Here is a 25,904-nt window from a genome sequence, read left to right as displayed (position 1 = left end):
TGCATGAATGCGAGGCTGGATTTGATCGCTATCTCCTTTTCCATTTCTTTTGTCTTTGAGCACCCGGCCCCGCCCCCTCTCCCCTTCGTGGAATGAAGAACGGAGTTTTAGCAGCATTTCCTCATTATAAAAAAAAGGTCAGGAACTTTTACTTTAACCTCAAAAATGGGATATTTCCTCTCTCTAAAAACAACTCTGACCTGAACACCAATATAACGGGGGTAGATCACCTCCAGTTTATAAATCCGCAAGTAGATCGCAGTCTCCTAGAAGTTGGGCTCTATACTTTGGCTGATTGCAAGCCTTTGCATCTTTAAAAAACAAAAACCATGCGCTTCTCAGTCTTAATTTTCCTTTAATTCATCCCCCTATACCCTCCTCCAACCATTGCCTCCTTCCATTCCTTACCCCCCTCCCTCTCTCCCCACTTCCCTCACTCCTGTGCGATCTCATTTAGTCATATACTTGCTTTTTCTGTTGTGTTGTCTATTTTATATTTAATATTATTACCCTTTATGATGTTATTTTTCCCCTTGCGATAATTATTTATTTTTTATCTTTAACTAACTTTCCTTTCCATATTTTTCCATATATAACTCAACACTTTCCCATTCCTTCTTAACTCTTTGGATAGAGTGCCCCCCCATTATTGTTGTTAATTTTACAATTCCTGGATTTTTTATGGAACCGAACAGCTCGGGTGCTTCAGAATGTGCCTTCTGTTGCTACAGGGCTATGGGGCTTCACTATTTGACCCCCCCCCCAGGTTGGGATTTTTAAAGTAGTTCTGTGGGTCCCAGGGCACAGAATCACCCCCGATCCTTTCCTTTGTCTAAACAGACCTATTCCCCCCTGACTTTGGAAGGCTGTGCTTCAAGGGTGATACCAGGGGTTTTTTAAGACCTGCGCCTCTTAAGGATTGTTACAGTCCATAACTTCCATTGCTTTCTACAGGGTTGGGGGTTTAAAGCACTGCCACCCCCACCCCACCCTGCAGGCGCTCGGAACTGGCAGCGCCAACAACGCGCCCAGCAATGTGCAGAAGAGAGCACCGAGCATCCTGAGCCAGTGGGTCCCAGTTGTACCAGCACTTTTTTTTTTAAAAAAAGACACCCCCTGAAAATAAGCCACTGTGTGTTTTTTTGAGGGAAAAAAGTTATAAGACGGTGTCTTAAAAAAGGGGAAACACGGTACTGTGCAGGCTGCGGGTGTTTCTTGACCAGCCACCAGGAGGGTCCTCGACAGGGGCTTTGAGCCACCAATGAAGAGCGGGACTTCCAAGGGCCTCCCAAACAGCTAGGGTGCTCTCCTCGCTCCTTGTGCTTCAGCTTAGCTTGGCGACAGATGGGAGGAACGGGGCAGTCGTCCGAATCTTCTGGTAAACGAGAGGGAGAAAAAGATAAAACCTTGAGGACCAGCGCCTTGGCGTGCCATCTCCAGGGAATACGGGTGGCTTGCACGAATCTCGGCGAAAAGATACCACAACAGCAGTGCAGAGAAGGGCGTGGGGGGGGATGCGGAGAGCCGCTTCACACCCGATGTATCTCAGTGCACGCCTTTCGATTTTGTTTTATTTTTATTTTTAAAGAAAAACCTCCTTTAGAGGGCGAGAAGTCACCTGGCACGCCAAGGAGGAGGCGGTGAGACAAAAAGGAATCGGGGAGGGAGAACCGGAACGGAAATAGAGGTAGCAAGCCTAAAATGTTTAACCTGATTTAATTGTAGGGCTTATAATCATGCAGCCAGAGGTCTGCTTACTCACAAAGAAGTCCCACGAGGCTTCCTCGACGGCAGCTGAAGACAGCAGCTGGGCGGGCCAACGCTGCCCTAGTAAAAGGAGGCGCCGTTTTTTTGTTTGTTTTTTGTTTAATGAAGACTGAGAATCCAGGGAGCTGTCTAGAATTACCCCGAGGGACTTTTTCAAGATCCTCCGTGAGCTAGAAATTTGCCCCAAACTGCTCACCTCATAGTGGTAGGTCCCGGGAACTTTGATTGAAATGAATGATGCATAGAAAGAATCCGCTCAATTAATAAGCCACGCAACCCTATCCTAAGCATGTTCACTCAGAAGTAAGCCCAACCAAACACTATGTGACTTACTCTCTCGTAAAACTGCGGTCCTACGATCCTGAAATCTACTGGCTACAGTGGGGTTTTCCTCTGATCAGAAGAGGTTAGGCTCACACGGTGTAGAAGCACATGTAGTCTTGTTGTTGTTGTTGTTTAGTAGTTTAGTCGTGTCCGACTCTTCGTGACCCCATGGACCAGAGCACGCCAGGCACTCCTGTCTTCCACTGCCTCCCGCAGTTTGGTCAGACTCATGTTGGTGGCTTCGAGAACACTGTCCAACCATCTCGTCCTCTGTCGTCCCCTTCTCCTTGTGCCCTCAATCTTACCCAACATCAGGGTCTTTCCCAAGGATTCTTCTCTTCTCATGAGGTGGCCAAAGTATTGGAGCCTCAGCTTCACGATCTGTCCTTCCAGTGAGCATACAGTCTTACCTACAAACAAATGCGAAGGGAATTGGTTCAGAGCTCAAGTGCTTTGAAGTCGCAACATCGCCTGTTTTTTGGTTTTAAATCGGATTTGAAAGAGTACTCGGCTGAAACGAAGCAAGCGGGCTGAAGGCCACTTAGAATTCCATCCTGTCCTTTCCCACTTAATTCCCAAAGGATGGCTCGCAGCTTTAACTTCATTTCTTTGAAACACGCTTGCTTGGGAAGTAAGTTCTCTTGCAGCCGCCAAGCTATCTGAGCGCAGAAATCGTGGGCGCGATCCTATGCACGCTTAGGAAGAAACCTTAGGCAGATATAAAGAGCACTGCTGAGTCTCTGAGAAACCTGGATAGGGATGGACAATAAACTTTTTCTGGAATTGCTTCTGAGTAGATCTGCTGCAAATTCCTCCCTCCTTCAGAAGGAACCCACCAGAAGGAGCTGCTCAACAAATTCGAAGAGGTCTGGAGCGTCCAAAATAGTTGAACCCAAAGGGGGGAGGGATGCAGAGACAGAATATAACTCGGACATCGTTGCCCAATGCAAGCGAGACCTTAGGAAAAATAACGTTGAGCAGAGAATCCATTTCAAGCTCGTGTTCCGCCCTTCTCTCCGACTGTTGCATTCCTTGACCAGTCTTCGCTCGGTTGTTTTGGGGCTCCCTCCTGGGCCCCCCCAACGCTCTCCATTATATATATATCTGCAAAGCGTTGGACTCGTCGACCCTGCTGAAAGCTCCTGTGTGCGGAGACGGTGCCGTTTGGGCTCCATAAATCAGCGGCACTCACAGCCTGAACATATGGGAAAGAGAGGGAATAATGAAACAGGATAAATAGGAATCCACCCAAGAAATCTCCTACGTTTCGGGCCGCCGCCCTGGAGTTACTTCCTTGCGTAAATCAAGCCGACTGAAATCAGTGGCACGTAATTCAGCCTGAAAACCCCCAAGGAATCAATGAGTCTGGATCCCGCCCCCATCTTTTATTAGGACGGGCGGGGATCGTATTACAGGTCAGGACGGAGCTCTAGTTCCGTTTAGGAATAACCGCAGCGAGCCGTGAGAGGGCGGAGGGTTACCCCATCCTGTCTGAAAGCGGCAGCAACTTTCCCTTTCTAGAAACACCTCCGTTTCTAATTTAATTTAAGGCGCTGGAATCGCTGGGAGCTGAAGCAGCGCCGATCCTAAACTGGGAAGACAGACCCGTTCCCTTCGGTAGGGCTTTCCGCCTAGGTGAGTGAGTTGGTTTGCGGCTGCAACCTCAGATTAGCTGGTTTGGAAAGAGCTGAGTAAGGATCGCACGATTTTCACTTCAAAGCAGAGATTCCCTCGGTGGAGGGTTGGAGTGTGTGGACCCACATTTCCTTCTGAAGTTTCAAACTCTGAAGCTTCCTCTTCTTTCCCCTTCCCCGTATCAGATTGTCAATAAACCAACAGATTTAGCTGATTTTTATTTTTTAAAAATCGATCTGATGGCGCTTTGCAACGCATCTTACATAATAAGTCTTGGCTCAGTTATGGATCAACCCTGGGATAGCTCAGTTGGTAGAGCATGGGACTCTTAATCTCAGGGCTGTGGGTTCAAGCCCCACATTGGGTGAAATATTGGACTACGTGACCCTTGAAGTCCCAACTCTGATTCTATGAAAAGGGAACGGAACCGCGCTGGCTTGTGCGTCTCTGAAACAACTCCTTCGCGTTTCGAAATGGCTAAACTGGTTCTGGCATTCACTACGGCCTTGATCTAATTTTTTTTAAAAAATTAGCTTTTTAATTGTTTACGGAGCCCTTGATGTGCCTGAGATGAGGTGTGGCCTTTGAAATCTTTCCTCACTTTAACGATGCACTTTCTTGACCGTTCACTGAGGAAGGGATTAATTCGGATTGCGGGATTACCAAACCGAGCCAGCCAGAAATCAAAACGGCTAGTTTCCAGAGGGGGTGAAACGAGACTTCTAACTAAACTGGAGGATGTGAGAGGGCAGACCCCACCCTCATTTGCATCTCATTGTGTGTATGTGACAATATATTAATTTTGGATCTTCCTTTTGCAGATTTGATGTGTTGGATGTTGGGTTTTTTTTTGGCTAGGCTTGAAATGATAGATAAATCCTGTCCCCTTGTTTTAACGGGAACAAACAACAGTAGAAAGCAAAGGCCTTCACGTCTGAATAAATTGAAACGCCCCTTGCTGTCTGGGTCCTAATTCTGTGCAAATTCCCTTGGACTTTGATGACATTTATTCCCAAGAAAGCGACCCCATTTTTATTCCAGGGGTTTGCGGATTATCGACTAATTTGACCAGCCACTCGATAAGCCATTAGAAAACAGTGCACCTGCAGCCCAGTTCCTAACCTCCGGTTGTTGTTGTTGTTTAGACGTTTAGTCGTGTCCGACTCTTCGTGACCCCATGGACCATAGCACGCCAGGCACTCCTGTCTTGCACTGCCTCCCGCAGTTTGGTCAAACTCATGTTCGTAGCCTCGAGAACACTGTCCAACCATCCTGTCCTCTGACGTCCCCTTCTCCTAGTGCCCTCAATCTTTCCCAACATCAGGGTCTTTTCCAGGGAGTCTTCTCTTCTCATGAGGTGGCCAAAGTATTGGAGCCTCAGCTTCACGATCTGTCCTTCCAGTGAGCACTCAGGGCTGATTTCCTTAAGAATGGATAGGTTTGATCTTCTTGCAGTCCATGGGACTCTCAAGAGTCTCCTCCAGCACCATAATTCAAAAGCATCAATTCTTCAGCGATCAGCCTTCTTTATGGTCCAGCTCTCACTTCCATACATCACTACTGGGGAAACCATAGCTTTAACTATACTTACGGACCTTTGTTGGCAAGGTAATGTCTCTGCTTTTTAAGATGCTGTCTATGTTTGTCATTGTTTTTCTCCCAAGAAGCAGGAGTCTTTTAATTTCGTGACTGCTGTCACCATCTGCAGTGATCATGGAGCCCAATAAAGTAAAATCTCTCACTGCCTCCATTTCTTCCCCTTCTATTCGCCAGGAGGTGATGGGACCAGTGGCCATGATCTTAGTTTTTTTGATGTTGAGCTTCAGACCATATTTTGCGCTCTCCACTTTCACCCTCATTAAAAGTTTAATTCCTCCTCACTTTCTGCCATCAAGGTTGTGTCATCAGCATATCTGAGGTTGTTGATATTTCTTCCGGCAATCTTAATTCCGGTTTGGGATTCATCCAGTCCAGCCTTTCGCATGATGAATTCTGCATATAAGTTAAATAAGCAGGGAGACAATATACAGCCTTGTCGTACTCCTTTCCCAATTTTGAACCAATCAGTTATTCCGTATCCAGTTCTAACTGTAGCTTCTTGTCCCACATAGAGATTTCTCAGGAGACAGATGAGGTGATCAGGCACTCTCATTTCTTTAAGGGCTTGCCATAGTTTTCTGTGGTCGACACTGTCAATGAAGCTTTTGCATAGTCAATGAAGCAGAAGTAGATGTTTTTCTGGAACTCTCTAGCTTTCTCCACTAACCTCTGGTTAGTGGCAATTAAATGGAGGAGCCAAATGGCATCTGGAGAGCGCTGGACTCGGAGGGAGCATGTGTACAATTGTGCCCACCATTTGGAGACTGGAAATCTGAATTCTTCTCCCTTGCTCCTAGGCCCTGTATTATTCCACTTTCATTGATGGGGTTTAGGGAACGTTTGCTGAACTCAGTCAGTGGCTCAGGGCTCTTCCCAATCCTCGTCTGAGCAGCTTTGCTACAGAGAGGGAAAGCCCAAGTAAATATCGGATTGCAGCCAGAATCTCTGCTGGCATATACCGTATGGATGTTTGTGCTCTGTGTGTAGTATTTCTACCCCACCAATTTTCTCCAAGGAGCTTGAGGCGCCTTACATGGTTCTCTCTCTCTCTCTCTCTCTCTCTCTCTCTCTCTCCCTCCCTCCCTCCCTCCCTCCCTCCGCCCCCCTCTCCTCGTATTTAAACCCCACAACAACCCTGTGAGGTAGGTTAAGGAATAGGCAGGTGCTTTATGCAGAGTCAGACCACTGGTCGAGGTTGCTCAATACTGTCTACTCTGACTGGCAGCTGCTCTCCAGGGTTTCAGACAGGGAGTCTCTCCCAGCCCAACCTGGAAGTGCCGGGGATTGAACCTGGGACCTCAGAGTGCCCTGCAGCTTGCTGGCCCCTCGCATGCTGCCAGGAAGGAAGGTAGGAAGTCTTGATCCTGTTTGTATGTACAGGGACATAGAAAGGTGCTTGACTCTGAGCCAGATCATCGGCCCTTTGGGCTCAGTGTTGTTTACACAAGTGCTTCTCAACCTTGGGTCCCCAGCTGTTGTTGGACTACAACTCCCATCATCCCTAGCTAGCAAGACCAGTGGTCAGGGACGATGGGAGTTGTAGCCCAACAACAACTGCTAGGGACCCAGCTGACTGCCAGCTGCCCTCCAGGCTTTTAAGACAGGAGACATTCACATCCCTATCTGGGGATGCCTGTCCTTGTCTGGGGACAGATGCGTGGTAGATGTGGAGGGAAATGGTTGTCGGTGCAGTCCTCGGACAGGAGGAGTGATGTTGCGTGGTGTTGCCTCCCGGGCAATGGGGCTGGTTAGGTCATTTTAGACCAGGCATCCCCAGACTTTGGCCCTCCAGATGTTTTGGACTACAATTCCCATCATCCCTGACCACTGGTCCTGTTAGCTAGGGATCTATGGGAGTTGTAGGCCAAACATCTGGAGGGCCACAGTTTGGGGATGCCTGTTTTAGACTCTAATCTCAGTTATCATAGCCACACTCCTCTACCTGCTGCCATTTGATCTTAATATGCATAGCTTCACTTCAAAACGAGATAGGGAAGCTCAGCTGCCTTTGCGGGGGCGTGAGGGGAAGTTTATCCACGTTTTCATTGCTAGGAGCTCTACCTCTCTTTTAAATCAGAACCAGTGGAGGCGGTGAAGGTCCTGTGTTGGTCTGGAGGCGGTTGGAGGATGGATGGCGGCTAACAGATTGAGGTTGAATCCTGACAAGATAGAAGTACTGAACTTTATAGCTGTTGTTACTGAGCATATTTCTTAAAGATGTGAAGTTGCCGATGAGAAAAGCCCCCCCCTAGTCAGACGGAAGGAGTTCTGGACGCGTTCGGAGGATTTATGAGCTGTGACGCACTTTAAATTGGAGCAGCGACCTGAAGCTAAGTTCAGCTATAGGGCAAGGAGATCCATTAATTTACCAAGAGTTCATGGTTGGATGTTTGGGTCTCCTGCCTGAAAAAGCTGTAAATTCTATAAAGATAAATAAATCGTAAATCTTCATGGCTATGAGAGAAAATGAAAGTGATTTGAGCCTTTTAAGATGGCGCTGCTACTCCGTCGCAACAGGGAGCTCCACCAAGAAGATTTATGGGGAGGCTGGACTGATTAACTCACACAGGAGAAAGAACATCTGTGAAACTTCGTTTGACATTTATCTCAGCAGCTGGAACAATCGGATGAAAGTGGAAAACATCTAGGTGACTGTAAGGGGAAGATTTGGAATATTATGAGCTTGGAGGACGATTTGAACTTTAGAAATAAGACGGCAGTGGACAGTTGCGAGGAATTCCCAATTTCTTGAAGCATGGGAACCCAAAAATAAATTATTTAGATGATTTGGCATAACATTCGGTTTGATTGATATATATATGTGTATAATTTGAAATATTGAATGTGATATAATTGGTTTTAATTGGAAAATTAATAAAAATATTTTTTTTTTAAAAAAAAGACAAGATAGAAGTACTGTTTCTGGGGGACAGGAGGCAGACAGGGGTCGAGGACTCCCTGGTCCTGAATGGGGTAACTGTGCCCCCGAAGGAGCAGGTGCGCAGCCTGGGAGTAATTTTGGACTCACAGCTGTCCATGGAGGCGCAGGTCAATTCTGTGTCTACGGCAGCTGTTTACCAGCTTCATCTGGTACGCAGGCTGCCCACGGGCTATCTCCCCAGAGTGGTGCATGCTCGCTTGGAGTACTGCAATGCGCTCTATGTGGGGCTACCTTTGAAGGTGACCTGGAAACTACAAGTAATCTAGAATGCGGCGGCTAGACTGGTGACTGGGAGCGGTTGCCGAGACCACATAACACTGGTCTTGAAAGACCTACATTGGCTCCCAGTATGTTTCTGAGCACAATTCAAAGTGTTGATGCTGAACTTTAAAGCCCTAAACAGCCTCGGCCTAGTATACCTTAAGGAGCATCTCCACCCCATCATTCTGCCCGGACACTGAGATCCAGCTCCGAGGGCCTTCTGGCGGTTCTCTGCCTGCGAGAAGTGAGGTTACAGGGAACCAGGCAGAGGGCCTTCTTGGTAGTGGTGCCTGCCCTGTGGAACGCCCTCCCACCAGATGTCAAGGAAATAAACAACTATCTGACTTTTAGAAGACATCTGAAGGCAGCCCTGTTTAGGGAAGCTTTTAATGTTTGATGGACTATTGTATTTTAATATTTTGTTGGAAGTAGCCCAGAGTGGCTGGGGAAACCCAGCCAGATGGGCGAGGTATGAATAAGAAATTATTATTATTGTTATATAATCAACAAACGCAATCCGCTTGTTGAATCAAGGCGATGACATAATAATTGCTTTGCTGAATCGGACTCAGATTTATCTTGTTCATACTAGAGTCTGGTGCCAGATGACTCTGGGAACCCCAGAAGCATGGCGTGTAGGTGGTGGTCCCCATGCATCTAGGGTCCCAAGGTATACTGCTTCTGAACATGGAACCGTTGATAGCCCTACCCTGCACGAATTGGTCAAGTTTTAGTTATTCAAGTGAAGGAGGAGAAAGTGAGCAGATGTCTACTGGTGAAGTAAGATTTAGAAGTGGTAAGGGATTAAGAACATTTTGCTTTGCTTTTAATTTGATCTGATTTCTTATAATAGAGAGAGAGAGAGAGCAAGCAAGCAAGAGCGATGGTGAATGATTTCCTTTCAAAAAGAAGAGCAAGTAATGGGGCCACTCAGTATGTTTCCCTTTATTAACTAAATTTCACTCTGTGTCTCTTTAAGGAAGGGGCGTGGCCAAAGGGGCGTGGTAACGATGAATGGGTGGGGCTAACAAAGGAAGACTAGAAGAATAGTTAGCTACCACCCAGGTCTGCAGCCGCCTTCCCAAGGAGGCTTGAGAAGGAAGCTGCACACCCACCAGCCATATGATTGGCAAGGCGCAGCTAGCAGGCGTGCAGGGAAAGGGGAGGCCGCCGGCAAAGCCACACAGCTCCCCCACTTGCTGGAGCGCCCCTGAAAGGCCGGCGCCCTGGCATGACGCACCACTAAGCCCTATGGGAAAGACGGCTCTGAGTCAAACTTGCAACCATGTTTATTCTAAAGTAGTTCCCATTGTACGTTTCCCCAAGCCAAGGGGACTTTCAAACATTCATCCCCACCTATTCTGCATATCCCTTCATACCCCAGCTGGTATCTTCAACCCTATTTCCATTCCTCCTGCCTTCTTTTTTGCAACCCCCTTTACACTCACATTTCCACCTTCACAAACTTTTTTCACCCTCCTTCTTTTCTCAGGACCCCCTTGCACACAGATCACCCCCATTTTCCATGTCTTATTCTCTCTCCTATTGCATAGCCAGCCTTTGCACATATATACCATATTATCTAAAAAAAACCCACCAACCCAATAAAAATATATACCACATTATCACCTTCACCCCCTTTTCCTTACCTCCTCATTCCTCCATTTCTCCTCTCCCTTACAGACAGACCCCCTCCTCTTTCCATGCCTCCTCCTCTTTCCAGCCCCCCACTTTGCACGCACACCCACAACCACGGTGATACATGTTACCGTAGCTTTAAGATGAATAGAATTGTATCAGCAACCTTTTTCAGTTACAGGTTAAGTTCAGTTGATGATATATGGGTGTTTGCAAAATATCTCTTCTAGCCTCTAGATCTGCCTACCACTGGTATTATGGCCCCCGAAGGGAAATGTGGCCCTTGGTCTGGAAAAGGTTCCCCTGTTCCTCTGCTATACAATCCCAAACAACGTATCAGCTCCTGTCTATGGGTGAAATGCATAGCTCAAAGGGGCACAGGAACCCTGAGCCAATTTTAGCTGGAAGGGTTATGGCACTCTTTTTGGGGGGTGAGGGCGCCAATGTGAAATTGATTCTTCCTGTCACTGGCAAGTTGGAAGGTCTTGATTCCCACCCAACACCCTCCTGCGCCTCCCCTCTGCCCCACCCGTCTTCCCAAGACCTTTTAACCAGGTCTTTTAGCTTGTAAAAACACACTGATTAGGAATACTAGTAGTGACCTTCGCGATCAATAAATAACCGGGTCTCTTGCAAGCAGTTTCAGCTCCCTTTCCCAGCTTGAGCTGCAGTGCGGAGCTCACGAGAGCAGGCTCTGTGTGGTGACACTTTTACTGTTGAAATATATACTGATTTTTATTAGCTCTTGGGGGAAACCCAGAGGCTGGGGGATTTTTTTTTTTTTTGTATTTGCTGGCCTGTAAACTTTTTTTATTGGAAAGCAGCTAAGGCGCGCACGGGGGTGGGGCTGAATCTGGTTTGCTTTTCACAGCCTACACTTTGTACACAAAATGTGTCAAAAAAAGAAATCCAGGTTTGTCTCAGGGTGAATGTAATCCACATGAGCACACATATAAGCAGGTTTTGGAAAAAACAAAAGAAATGCCTTTTAAAAATATATACAGTATAAAACAAAGGAAGAGGGCTTTGTGGTAGAGTTTGTGGTTTTGCATGCAGAAGATCCTAGGTTCTTAAGAGAGCAAGGTAATAACAGAGAGCAGATCCCCAGCACTATAGATCTACTCTCAGTACTCCTGGTTTTGTTTTAGGGGGACAGCAGGGGTTCCACTAGCAACTACTGCGGGCCTCCCAGTCTCTCTGCCCTGGGGGATCCTGTTAGCCTGGACTTTTGAGAGAAAGATAAGGGGCCCTTCTATACTGTATAGCAATTTCAATAAATGCTCAGGCAAAGTTTTTCTGCAGCATCCACAGGACACTGTCCTCATCAAATGCCTCCTGCATTCCCACCCTCCCTAATCCGGAACATACATATTTTTCCATGGAAATGGTCCCTTCCCATTCTTCAATTCCATGATCTCAGTGGCAGCAGTCCATTGCATCGCCCTCCCACCCCCTAGCCTAGGAAAGAAGTGCCCTGGGTTCCAGTAGGGACCTGTAGGCCCCTGCGTCTTTTAGCAGCATGCAGACCAGCAAGGCGGCGCTCCCCTTTCTCTGTCGTGCCAAGCCAGCCTGCTGGAAGAGGTCAGTTCTACCTGGGCAGTGGCCGCCTCCTCCCCACCCCGCACACGTTCCCGCTTCAGAGGTGAAACTGACTGCAATTATGCGTTTTATCTTGCAGACGATCTTTCGCCCAGCGCTTTAAGGAGACAGAAGTATTTGTTTGATGTATCGACTCTCTCCGACAAAGAGGAGCTGGTAGGAGCGGAGTTGCGGCTCTTTCGCAAAGCCCCTGGCGATCATTCCTCCAAGGCGCAGACAGGCCTGGCCCATGTGCAGGTCTCGCCCTGCCTGTCGGGCCGCCTCCTGGACTCCAGGACTTGGGGCCTGCACGAGGCGGCGTCGGCCCAGGCCGGGGGCGGCTGGGTGGTGTTTGATGTGTGGCAGGCGCTGCAGCCTCACCAGCCGTGGAAAAAGCAGCCGCAGCAGCCGCAGCAACTGTGCCTTGAGGTGCGCGCCGTCGCGGGGACTCGAACTCAAGCCCAGCAGCCCCTGTTGGACCTGCGCGATCTGGGTCTGGGGCGAGGCGCTCGGGCGCAGCAGGAGAAGGCACTGCTGGTGGTTTTCACCAAGTCCCGGCGGAAGAATCTCTTCTCCGAGCTGCGCCAGGAAAGGGGAGCCCAGCAGCAGGGCGCGCACGCGCCTCCCCAGGAATCGACTGCCGCTGCGCAGTTGCGCTTGCAGAGCCGTCGGATGAGGCGCACGGCTTACCACAACCGCCACGGCAAGCGCCACGGCAAGAAAGCGCGGCTGCGGTGCAGCAAAAAGGCCCTGCACGTGAACTTCAAGGAGCTGGGCTGGGACGACTGGATTATCGCCCCTCTGGAGTACGAGGCGTACCACTGCGAGGGCGTGTGCGACTTCCCGCTGCGCTCGCACCTGGAGCCCACGAACCACGCCATCATCCAGACCCTCATGAACTCCATGGACCCGGGCTCGACGCCGCCCAGCTGCTGCGTGCCCACCAAACTGACGCCCATCAGCATCCTGTACACGGACGCGGGCAACAACGTCGTCTATAAGCAGTACGAGGATATGGTCGTCGAGTCCTGCGGGTGCAGGTAGCGCCGCGCCTCTCTGTCTCCCCCTGGAGGGAAATAAAAGAAGCACCAGGGAACTTGGGGAGAGAGAGCGCACACGAGTGACTCGCTAGGGGTAGCCCTGCGCAGGGAGGAGAAAGCAAAAGAGGCGCTCGACGGGACGGCCGCTGCTGCAGTTGCTGCCGCCGCGAACGCCTGCAGTGGGATTGAGGAGCGCGCCTGCGCCCTGCTAAGCCCGTTCCCCCCAAGCGCTCCGTGCACTTGTCAAGGGGTAGCCACGTCGGGGTGGAGAGGAGAAGAGGCCCGCTAGAAATTGTGTCCGCGCCCACCCCTTCCTGCTGCCCATCAGCTTTCCAAGTTCAGGATTCCCTTTTGGTAGACGGAGCAGACAGCAGTTTAAGGAGCAAGGAAAGCCCCTCTCGTTCGGAAAACACGGGGCAAAGGCTAGGAGGAGAGTGGGCATCTTCCTAATGATGCTCTATGGCTAGGAGTAGCTGGTCCCAGTCTGCTCCCACGTATTCGATATTAGGAGGTCAGGCAGAGTTTTTCCAGAGATGGGGGCCACTTTGATCTCCTCTTACCTACAAATCAGAGATGCTCAGAGTAGGGGGTGCAGGGAAGCAGAGGGGACCAGAAAGGAAATCCAGATAAGCAGTGCCTTTGAGATCAGTATTGTGAGAAATGGTGATAGCCACTTTCATGAGTGATGCTCATGGTGGCTGATATCTCCCCCAGCCCAGGATACCCAGGTCGCCCTTCCACTTTCCATCCTCCACAAGTAAATTAGCACATGCTTACAAATTGCCTGGATGGTTTTGTTTTCCAGATTGTAGTTTTACCCAGGAGGGCAGGTAGGAAAGCACCTGCCTCAGAGACACTTCCTGTTGAGAGAGCAGCAGACAATAAATCATTGCAGGGGGTTGGACTAGATGACCCACTGGGTCCCTTCCAGCTCTACAATTCTATGAAAGCAGGAGGCTGAGGCCTTGGGGATTGCCGTGGGGAAAGGGGCCGTGGGAACAGAAAAATGCCAAATACTTCCTGTTAAGTGTCGGATTGTATTCTTAGCGTTGTGTGAAGATACAGGCTTTCTTTTAAGAGGAGAAATTGGAAAGAGCAAGTGCAGAACAGAGCTGGCTTGATATTCCTCCAGAGGCATCAGGGAGTATTCTCCTTTCTGTTGCTTTGCAAGATTAGCAGGCTGAAACAGCCTTTGACACCCCTCCCCATCCTCCACAAAGTGCAATGCCAAACTGTAATTACCAGTGAGGTTGGGCTTTAGATCCTAGTAATGAAAAGCTGTGAAAGGAGTTTAAAGAAAGCACACACAAGATGGGTCCCCCCCTTTTTTAAAGATGGGTTTGGAAACGCCTTTTAGTTTCAAGCTAAGTTTCGCCAGGTAGCTGAATTAAGTTCCAGGAAAAGGCAGGTGCCTTACAGTAAGCTACAGCAGTATTACACAGTTGTGCAAAGCGATGCCAAGAGCAAGCGCATCACTACGAACATTTGCCTTCTTTCCCAGCCTTCTGCGAAGAATGGCTTGACGTACAAGATAATGCACTTCTGAGTCCATGGGGAGATTCCTCCGGTGAATTCTAGAGTGGTTAGACTGTATCTTGACGTCACAAGAGCTGCAAAATGGCCGGGGGTGGGTGGGATGGGGTGGGGCGGCAGGGGTGGGGGGGAGAAGTACAAGTGTAAAAAAAAGTAAATAAGTAAATAAATAATATAATGATGCTAATAAAGGAAAGTCTCGGCCAGGAGCAATAATTGTTCTTTAATGCACACTTTGGTTTGGATGCACTGTTGTTCGTATTGAAGCTGTAAATACTTGTTTATTTAAACAGACTGCAAAGTGCAGAAATGGTGGCAAACAACATTCATTTCTCCCCCTTCCCCTAAATGTCCAAAACATGATATGCACTCAAATGTCTAATTTTTTTTGGTTAAAAAAGTTTATATTTGAGCTGTACAGAGTTGAGCATTAATCCAGTATTTCAGCTGTATGTCTGTAACTTTATCGTCCCCCCCCCTTTCTTGAAATGTTATTGCAAGAGTTAAAATTCTGTGTTAATAATGGAGAGTTCTTTTTTTCTGTTGTCTACCTCACCACATTGCAAGAGCACAATCCACCGGGAAGGTCTGCATGCCTTGCTGCGGAAGGCCTGTAGCTTAGTGGTAGAGCATCTGCTTTGCCTGCAGAAGTTCCCAGGTTCAATCCCCGGGTGGAGCTGGGAGAGACTTCCTGTCCGAAACCCTGGAAAGTTGCAGCCAGTCAGTGCGAACAATACTGGACAAAATGGTCCATTGGTATTAAGCAACTTCCTATGTTCTCACGCTGCTACGCAGTTCCTATTTCAGTGAGGCTGAAGAAGGAGAACTTCCTGCTGGGTTGTGCACCAAATAATATGCAACTCTTAAGGCTGCGTACCCACGGCATTTTATTCGAGAACCAATGGAGTCCGTGCTTCCCCCACCCCAATGTAGTCCGCACACAATTTAGATCTGTTGCATATTTTTTTTTTGCCCCTGAAAATATCTTCTTGAGAAACTGGCTCTGTTCTGGAAATAAAAGCTCATTGTGGATGGATTCTGCATTGCCGTGCAATGTGCTCATTTGGCAAATGGATGAAAGCAGTTGTAGGCAGTGCCAGCGGTGGGTGTGGATGTGTATCCCTACACCTGCTTAGTGATGCTATGGGTGGGCATATATCAAGTTCCCAGTCACCACTTCCTGCTTTGTTCGGGGCATGTGCAGGGAAGAAAAGGAGGGGTTAGCCTAAAGAAGGGGAGGGGTTTCAATTGTCTTATCAGGTAACCACACCCACCCTTGCGGATAGCGGGATCTAGAATCAATCTACACTAGTTTGAAAGTAACATGAACAGTTCCTGATTGAGAAAACAACAACACTTTTGTGCTACGAATGGGTTAGTGTGTACGGAGCCTAACACTCTTTAAGGTAAATTAATAACCAGAACATTTTTACTGGATGGTACTAAAACCAACTGTATTATTAAACTCTTTCCTCCCTGGAAGCCAGTTGCTTTTTCTGTTCTATTTTGATTAAATACTCTTGCATTAAAAACCAAACCATATCAGGATGTTGGCTACAATTCTTAAAATCTATTAGTTGATCTGAAAGAAGCACCAATTAAAAAACAAAATTCACAAAGCCCTTTGTGATTTAAACTTCCCTTTTAATGCATGTTCTCAAGAACTTCTTAAGGGTAACTTCTAAAAATACGGAAGGATTTCATGAAGAGTGGAAGCTACGTCTGTTGGGTAATCCCAGTAAAAAGGAGGAGAAGCAGCATATAAATGGCAGCTGTGCTTGATACTTTTAAAATACATTATAGTCTATGCAGCGCAAAGGGGGTTGGGGTGGGGAAAGGTGAACATGTCTGCATGCAATAGAAAGGAATCAGGAAATATTGCCTCACATAATGATCATTATATTAATAACAGCAGCACAACTGTCTATAACTCAGACACTGTTGAGTTTGCAGAGGAAACTTGCAGTGCTCTTCTACATACGGTTTGTGCCACAGTACTTTAAAAGGAGGGAGCACATCTTTGCACAGGTAGGAAGAACTGCATGCATCTGCTTGCTTGCTTGGAATGGATGGAACCCTCTCCCCCAACCTGGTGTCCTCTAGATATTTTGGAGTACAATTCACATACAGCTCCAGGCAGTGGTACAGCTGTGGTTAGAGGTGGCTTAGTAGCTGTGATGCTGTTCTGTATGGATAAGGTAGGCCATTCTTTATCCTACTTGAAGGCAGTAGATGTAAGTGAATATTATTTAAATCTTACTAATTTCAATGGAGTTTAAGCATTCCTAATGCTCTCTGTGTTAAATATGCTGTGTAGAAGTAAGGACTTTTAGATTATAAATGTGATGAGAACAGACGTGTTTGTCTTCTCTTACCAAGAAAGACAATTCATTGTGGACCGTTCCTCCTTTCGGCACGGATGGTGGCGAGCTATGTGGATTCAGGTCTGTGGGCAGGAAAAGCTGATTTTGAATTGTACCAAGGTTTGACAGCCTTGTCTCCATCCCTTCAGCAATGCATTCTTCACAGCTCCATCTCACTAGAAGTTAAATGTTCATGCCTTCCTTACATGGAGCAGACAAGTGAATTTAAAAATGAGCACGTCCCTTTAATGCAATTTTTTTGTCTTCAATGTCTTTCCTCGCTAACTTTACTTAGGTAACTTTCTTCTGTTTCTGACAGTAGTGTTGGACCTATTGTGCAAATACCAGGCATGCTTTGGTGGTATGCAAAAGAAGAAGGGACACAGGTGGCGCTGTGGTCTAAACCACTGAGCCTAGGGCTTGCCGATCGGAAGGTCGGCAGTTCGAATCCCCGCGATGGGGTGAGCTCCCGTTGCTCGGTCCCAGCTCCTGCTAACTTAGCAGTTTGAAAGCATGTCAAAGTGCAAGTAGATAAATAGGTACTGCTCTGGCGGGAAGGGAAACGGCATTTCCGTGTGCTGCTCTGGTTTTGCCGGAAGCGGCTTAGTCATGCTGGCCACATGACCCGGAAAAATGCCAGCTCCCTCGGCCAGTAAAGCGAAATGAGTGCCGCAACCCCAGAGTCGTTTACGACTGGACTCAACTGTCAGGGGTCCTTTATCTTTACCTTTTAAAAGAAGAAGAGCACCAATAAAACCACCAGGGGCTGACTCATGCCCAGTGGTCTGGATTTTCTACGCAGTTCATGCCCTGATAAGTTAACATTTAGTATATGATACAAAGCTGATGAACAAACATTTATGTGAGCAGTCTTGGTCCATGGGATCTAACGACCTTTTGGTTTCACGTCAAATATTCTATGGGATGGGGAACCTATGGCCCTTCAGATGGTTGGCCAATGGGGTGGGGTACCACAACTCACCTGTTCTCTCAACCACTTTGCTGTGCTTCCTCTGAGAGAGGGGGATAAGGGGGTGGGAAGGTTGGTGCAGTGAGCGTTGACCATGCTGGCTGAAGCTGGTGGGAATAACTGACCAGTAACATCAGGAATGCCATAGGTTCCTCATCCCCAATGGGCAGTTTTTTCCTGTGGGGAGGGGCCTTAACTCAGAGGCATGGCAAAATCTCGGACATCTGCCATAGCACCTGGCAGCAGCGCCTGGGAAAAGGAGCTGGGATAACTTCCACCAATTGGAGTAAAACCAAAAATGGTTCCAGACTAGATGGGACAATTGTCTGACATAGTACAAGGTGCAAGGGTCGCTTTTCATGTTCCACCTTGTGTAGAACCTGCATACTGCAGTACAGTGTAAACTCGCCTGAGCCAAAATTTAGCGGAAGTTTAGAACAACTCATGCATTAAATCACCTGATTCCATAAGCAGGGATGGAAGGCTGATTAGACTGGGTGGATGGGAAGAGGCACAAGTTGTTCCTAATGTCTGAAATCAGCAAAGATTTGCCACCACACATCCAAACTGAGCACTTCGAAGTCCAAGTGAATTTCATGGAAACATTATTGGTGGGAAATGTAAACATGCTTCAAATTTGCTGGATTGTGACCTTGATTTCTTACTTTAAAAAATGCAATGTATCTTTTCTTTTAAGGAAATAAGATAAGATATATTTATTGTCATTGTCCCCTTGTGGGAACAACGAAATTGCATAAGCTGACATATCTGAGGGGAAGGAGATGGCAGTGGAAAGATAAAACAATTTTTCCCTAGACTTCCTCCTGCCGTGTAATTTCAAGCCTAAGCACTAAGATAGCTTCCAGGCCTATTAGTATACATTCTGTGTTACAGAAACCCATTCTATGTTACAGGATAAATTAAAATAGATTTATTTCATGGAGGAACTCCCAAACAGGATCTCTCTCTTTGTCTGGGATGCAAAGCAATATGCCTTCTCTTTCAGGTTCACTGTTCAGTTCAACATTTTTGAGCATGCTGAAATAACATGTATGCAGTGCATTTGCTGGCCAGAAGAGGGCGAAAGACCTGCTGAGCTTGAAATTGGATATTGCCACTTGCCTAATTGCATTGTGGTGCATGAAGAAAAAATATGGCTGTCCTTTACCTACCTGTAACTTTCATTCTTTGGTACCCAACAGGTTAAAGGGGGTACCTGTAGGACTAGGTGACGGAGAGAGGGAGGTGCTAAATTTTGTCCCTGAAGGTTTCCTATCCAGGCTCTAAAATTTACCTATTTTACAGTTTGGCCATTCCATCCTCCCCACCCCTCAAGGTGAGATATGGGCCCCCCAATGTCAACATCAGGAGAGGATTTGCCAGAGTCCATCTCAGAGATGCCACAAGAGGACAAAAAAAGGGGGGTAGGTATTTGAAAGGCATAAAGGAGGAAACTCTGTGGTTAACCCCAAATATCCAAAGAGATGTATGTAAATTCCCCCCCCCCTTGCTTCAGGTCCACCTCTCATCCTACACCTTCTGGCTGGTCTTTACCATCCTGTTGAGTTTGTTTTTTTGGATGCTGCTTGCTGAGTTTCCAACGTAGTTCCCTTCTGCCCTCCTTTCTGCTTGCTGATCCCTGCTACACTTTGGTTAGCTTTTGTGACCTGCCCCTTGCTAACCAACCTTTGAATACCTCTGTGGCTCTGAACATTTACCTAGCACTTGGCTCCTGCTCATACTCTCCGTGTCTCGTCTCCCCTGTCTGCCTTGAGTGCCTGGCATTCAGGGCTGTTTTCTGATTTTGTTCGGGTACACAAAAGTGTAACGTCGGAAGGATCTGCACCCATGCTTCTTCGTGAACCAGGCATTAGCTTCTGGCAGAGGTCAGGGTGAGCAAAGTGCCACAAGCTAGGAATTCAGCAGGGGCTGCTAGCAATTCTGGGGTTTGCAGGAAGACCCTTAAAAGGCACGATAAGCAAGGTATGCATGCAATCTGCACAATAAAATTCTGTGCCAAGGAAATTCATATTCAGTGCCAAGAGAAGCTGGATGTTACCCATATTTGTTAGGCAAATTAAGCAGATCTGTATATTTTAAAGTGATTCCCCCCACTACCCTTTTGGATACTTTATTCCATTTTTGTTGGTAGTGGAGAGCTCTGGAGAACCCTGAAACCCTATCCCCAACCAGTGGGTGTTCAGTGGTTTTGAGATTTTAGCAGAAATAGCCTACCCACTTTCAAGCACATTTGTTTATCCATAAGGGCTAAACAAACCACACACACACACACACACACACACACACACTGTCTTTCTCATATATATTATAAACTGAAAACAGAGATTATTAGGAAGCTGGATTCTGCACCCTGTATGACATCCTGCAAATTGTCTGTGCCCCTGCAGAATAACACAAACCTCTGATGATATGTCACTGGGCTAGAAAAAATTGGCTAGAAAGGAGTTGCCAAGCTCTGGTGCTCTGAAATACTTGGGAGGTCAGTTGGCAGAGAGACAGAACCATTTAAATGTGTCACCCAAGGTGCCCAAAGTGCAGAAGATCACTTTTTGTTTTATGCAGCGTTACGTTCCCTGCAGCCGGGCTGCAATATGATGCAATGGAGCCCACTTATAGAACGATTTAGAAGGAAATAACATTTTCCCTCCCCATGCCCCTACCTCATCAAACTGAAGGCCTGCTCTCAATTTGGAATGGAGAGGCTTCCCTGTTATGAAGTCTGGTAAAGTAATATGACGGTGTGAGAGCAGGATCATTTCTGGTATTTGAGGATCGTTTGTGACTCAAATCCCTCTTGAAACCAAGGGTAATATTGAGGCACACCTAGAAAAGATTGAGCCTTTGACCCTGGGCACAAAAATATGTGCTCATGAGGCACTGTATACGGCACACAGAAGATACGAGACGTTGTGTTTTGGCATTGACAATTTGTTATTTGGTGTACCCCAGGTGCTGAAATGAAGGGCTTGTTACCTAACCACTGGGTGATAACTTGGGAAACAATATCATAACTTGTATCAGGCTGGATATTGTGTCAGAGAGAGAGAGCGAGAGAGGGCAGTTGGCTTGGTATTAATGCTGTAAATGTCTGCGTTGGTAAAAAGAAATATTTTTTATTCCTTTTTAGAAGGGATGTAGCTAAGGGGTTGTCATTATGAATGGCTGTACTTCAGCATTTATCACCCCCCCCCAGTGGGTGTTCCTGACTCTCATTTGCTTCTCTGAGGTAGGGATGGCGATACCTGGGGTTTCCTTCTGAGGAAGGACCATCTTGATTGGATTGTGTTGTATTGTATCAGCTCCTCAAGCAGATGCTGTTGGTGGACAGCAATTTAAAGACACTGTAACAGTGCATTGAGCGTTGGAGACTTTTTGTGCATACCACGGGGGCCATTATCTGACCTAGCCTGACACAACACGCACAGCGTAATTGCTCCACTCTTTCCCCTCAAAATCAAAGAGAGATTCTCCCTTTTAAGGCAGTGGAAAGCAGTGGTTTCAGAAATATGTGCGTGACCCGAGGGAAGAGACAGGTGCTCGATATTGCATGATCTCTGAAACGAACATTGGCATGTCTCTGTCGCTGATAGCATGTGCTGCATTCCAGTGTGTAAGCAATATTGCAACCAATCATGAATATTTTTAAAGGAGCTTTTACACTGGCATAAACAGTGTGGATATTATTTACACAGAGGGAAAGATTGCTTGATGCGGTTCTTGGTGAATAATGCTGCTCTTGTTCCATGACTGTTCATTTTAGATAGGGCCACTGGCTGCTTATTCTTTCTATTTCTTTTTTAAAAAATTGTTTTCACAGTATTGAGAAAATACTTATTTTATATCTTTATACTTTTAGCTCTTTGGGGTTTTTTTTTATTGGTCAAGTAAAAACCTATTAATTGTGCATCAGTGCCAAGCCTTAAAAATATCACGCAGAGTACTCCAAACTCTTCTGAGACCCCAAAGCAGCCTTGTGTCAGCTGGGTCAATAATTAACAATTGTACACTAGAATGGCAAAGATTTCCTTCCTCTCTAAACCTCCAGAGTCTGGATGATTGACTCCTTCAGAGATTTGTTCCTATAGTCCTCCCTTCCCTTGCTTTTTGGCCCTTGTTTATTGTAGCCCAAACCACTGCTGCATGTCCTCCCCCATAACTTGAGAACTGAGCATTTGTCCACATAAAAACAAAACCTGGGCCACATGCACATTTTAAAGCACGTTTCTAGTTATTTGGGTGCTTTGAGAGAGCGATAGCTGGTGAAATCTCAAAAGCTAGAAAGACTTCAGCACAGAGTTCAGGCAACCCCACTTAAGTCTATGTGGTGCTTCTTTCCCCCCGAGTACTCACATGAAGGTTGTTGACACAGACATTTTGCTCCTGCTTAGAGTTTCTTGCAGATGGGAACATAGCCATGGATCCCATGAAGAGCAATGCAGAAAAAGCTACTGTGAGGTATTTTGAAGGCTCTCAGAGCTGGAAGGAGGAGGCAGTTAATTCAGCCATGGCTCCTCCAGATGTCCTACTTATTATGCATGCATGTTGGTTTTTGCTCACGATAGTATCAGGTTGGTTATATGTGATCCTGCATGTGGCGGAGTTCAAATTTCAGTACAGTGGTACCTCTGGTTTAGAACTTAATTAGTTCCGGAGGTCCGTTCTTAACCTGAAACTGTTCTTAACCTGAAGCACCACTTTAGCTAATGGGGTCTCCTGCTGTTGCTGCGCCACCAGAGCACAATTTCTGTTCTCACCCTGAAGCAAAGTTCTTAACCCGAGGTACTATTTCTGGGTTAGCGGAGTCTGTAACCTGAAGCGTTTGTAACCTGAAGCGTTTGTAACTCAAGGTACCACTGTAGTGTCCTGTGTGTTGCCAAAATGTGTCCCTGCCCTGCTTCTCATCCTCTGTTCTAAGTTATTGTTGTGGTTCTCCCTGCAGCGCCCTCTCGGCTCAGCACCCAGTTTGGGCAAACCAGTCGTGCTCCCCTAAATCCACCTCTGATTCCGCTTTCAACACTGCATGTGCCTGTAAAAATTTCAAGGTGGACATTCTGCTTCCTTTCCAATCAGTGCATGTCCCGTAGCTTTCTGCTGAAATCCTATAAGTTTCATACCACAAATGGTACGGCCTCGGTCCAGTATACCTGAAGGAGCGTCTCCTCCCCCATCATTCTGCCCGGATACTGAGGTCCAGTACCAAGGGCCTTCTGGCGGTTCCCTCACTGCGAGAAGCGAAGTTACAGGGAACCACGCAGAGGGCCTTCTTGGTAGTGGCCCCCGCCCTGTGGAACGCCCTCCCATCAGATGTCAAGGGAATAAACAACTATCTGACTTTTAGAAGACATCTGGAGACAGCCCTGTTTAGGGAAGCTTTTTAAGCCACCCAGAGTGGCTGGGGAAACCTAGCCAGATGGGTGGGGGTATAAATATATTATTATTATTATTATTATTATTATTATTATTATTATTATTATTTATTATTTTATATTGTTATTACATAAATATATTATTATTAATTATTATTATTATTAGTATTTTATATTGTTATTACATCAATGACATGTGGCAGAATAAACCTGCAAAACAAAGAAACGTAAAATACCACTCAGGATGGGCCCTGGTAGTTCAAGATCCGGGCTGTCTTAAGTGTACTGGGCGCTGTGGCACGATGATCCCTCCAGCACCCCTCACCCCAATAGAAGGTTTGCTCCGTGGCACCTCATGTGCATGCCTGCCCACACTCCTTCAAGTCACAGCGAGCACAGACAGCACTGCCCCACAATGCTCCATGGCACCTCATTTGTATGCAAATGAGGTGCCACGGAGCATTGTAGGGCAGCACTATCTGTGCTTGCTGTGACTTGAAGGAGTGTGGGTGGAAGGTAGCCCAGGTCCAGGTCCAGGTCTCCCTCGACAGAGGCAGCTCCCCTGCTGCTGCCTCGCTTCAGCCACTGCTGCCGGGAAAGGAGCGAGGCGGAGGCGTGGGCAGCTCTGTGTGCCTCCTTGATTCGCCCCCTGCTGGGCAGGCGTGCACCGTGCCAGTCAGCCCAATGGGAAGGATGGCCATGTTCAAGGTACTTTCAGAATGTACTTTCTAGCTGCTCAAAACTGAAAGAAATGTAACAGAATGACAGCTAATGAGTAAAGCTGCAATCCTAACCCCACTGACCTGGGAGTTAGCCAGACATGGATCTAGGGCAGCATGACCATTTCCCGTGCATTAGGTGCCAAGCAGAGGGGTGAACCGCAGGGCATTACAACTATGGCGCAGTGCACACAAAGAACGGAAGGCAAGAGGCAGGGGGGGGGTGAATGTTGGCCTTGCACAGGTAGCTGCTGAAATTTGAAAGACCTAAGTCTGTCTCTGAGTAAGCCCCATTGAATTCAGCAGGACTTACTTCTGGATAGGCAAGGTTAGGATTGAGTTATGACTTAAGAATGTACTGAATCTTAAAACAACAACAACCATAGCTTAGGAAATAAAGTGAAAAAGATGAAATGAATGGAAGTTTTGAAGAAGAAGAATAGAATCATAGAATTGTCGAGTTGAAAGGGACACCAAGGGTCATCTAGTCCAGTGTTTCTCAACCAGTGTGCCTCCAGATGTTTTGGGACTACAACTCCCATCATCCCTAGCTAGCAAGACCAGTGGTCAGGAATGATGGGAGTTGTAGTCCCAAAACATCTGGAGGCACACTGGTTGAGAAACACTGATCTAGTCCAACCCTGTGCAATGCAGAACTCTCAGCTAAAGGTTAGTAGATTCCCATAGAAGCCAGCATTTGGCTGAGCTGGCCAAAATAGTCTGTTTGTTGTTGTTGTTCTTCTACCACTGTGAACTGCAGCTTTTGTACATGGAGTTGTTGATCATCTCAGTCTTTCAAAAGGCACCTATTGGGATTTTTGCAACATGGACATTTATTTCAATGTAAATCAAATCCAGGCCATTTAAACACACCTCAGAGTTTTGTTAATTAGTTGACAGCCTTACATTTAATCTGAGTTTGTTTTAGTACAAGTTCTCATGTGGAAGAAATATTCTCCGCGCTCTGCATTTTTTTTTGCTGTCTTTTAACTCACTGCCTTTGCCCTTTCCTCGCAATGAAAAGTTCCCAGAAATTCTGTGCTGCAATTACAAAGCATTATCTGTTGTTGCGAGTTCTCGGCCGACGTTCTCAGCTGATGATCTTCTTTCTTCTCTCCTTTATGTATCACCAGGGGCTTGATCCAATAAAAGTATCATACCTCATACATCATGCCTCTGAAGACAGAGTAAGAATACACCTCGCCGGCTTCTCCTGGTACCAAATAGCTCTTTTATCAGCTCCACAGAGTTTTCTTGCCCACTTCTGAACTCTTCTGGGGCAGGATCACGCTGAGGTTTTCGCTTAGTGACAGAAACCGAATGCTTCCTGCTTTAATGTTTATTCAGTTAAACATTTTACATTCCTGGAGAGATACCAGGCTGTCATTAATGGATTGTTGGCTTTCTGCCAGCAGCTAATAGTTTTGGGGGTTTTAGGCGGTGGTTGGTGGGTTGGGTTCTTTGTTCTTTTTCTTCACTTTGCAGCACAGCTGCTGGATTTGCATAAGGAGTTGAACTTTTTCTTCTTCCTCTTCAGAATTGCTGAGATGTACTGGTGCCGTGGCCCAGTGTTTAAATATAGACTGCAGATCATTAAAGTAGCACCTAAAAGGACTTTAAAATATGTTCCCTATAGGGTGGGGGTGGGGGTGGGGTGAGTAACCAACCTTTTGTCCCGACACTAATGGGTCATCTTCACTGACTTCTCTGTCTTTTAAAGGAAACGAGAACAGGCAAGAGCCAAAATTAACCAGAAGGCCAATTCAGATGAAGCTCTAAATATGTTGTTGTTTAGTCGTTTAGTCGTGTCCGACTCTTCGTGACCCCATGGACCATAGCACGCCAGGCACTCCTGTCTTGCACTGCCTCCCACAGTTTGGTCAAACTCATGTTCGTAGCTTCGAGAACACTGTCCAGCCATCTGCGTCCTCTGTCGTCCCCTTTTCCTTGTGCCCTCAATCTTTCCCAACATCAGGGTCTTTTCCAAGGATTCTTCTCTTCTCATGAGGTGGCCAAAGTATTGGAGCCTCAGCTTCGCAATCTGTCCTTCCAGTGAGCACTCAGGGCTGATTTCCTTCAGAATGGATAGGTTTGATCTTCTTGCAGTCCATGGGACTCTCAAGAGTCTCCTCCAGCACCATAATTCAAA

At 46.9% G+C, this 25,904-nt stretch overlaps 1 protein-coding gene across 1 annotated transcript in view; it reads left to right on the top strand.

Annotated features, from left to right (window-relative positions):
• Window positions 1-15,853, top strand: part of GDF6 (growth differentiation factor 6) — a 29,307-nt gene extending 13,454 nt beyond the window's left edge. The window contains exon 2 of the mRNA XM_035126161.3: window positions 11,844-15,853. Within this exon, the coding sequence (XP_034982052.1) occupies window positions 11,844-12,787 (944 nt within the window). The 3' untranslated portion in view covers window positions 12,788-15,853. The remainder of the gene's footprint in view (window positions 1-11,843) is intronic.
• Window positions 15,854-25,904: the final 10,051 nt, after the last annotated feature.

Source organism: Zootoca vivipara, chromosome 8, assembly GCF_965207765.1.
Source record: "Zootoca vivipara chromosome 8, rZooViv2.hap1.1, whole genome shotgun sequence".
Lineage (NCBI taxonomy): Eukaryota > Metazoa > Chordata > Lepidosauria > Squamata > Lacertidae > Zootoca > Zootoca vivipara.
This window is presented reverse-complemented; position numbering and strand designations above follow the sequence as displayed.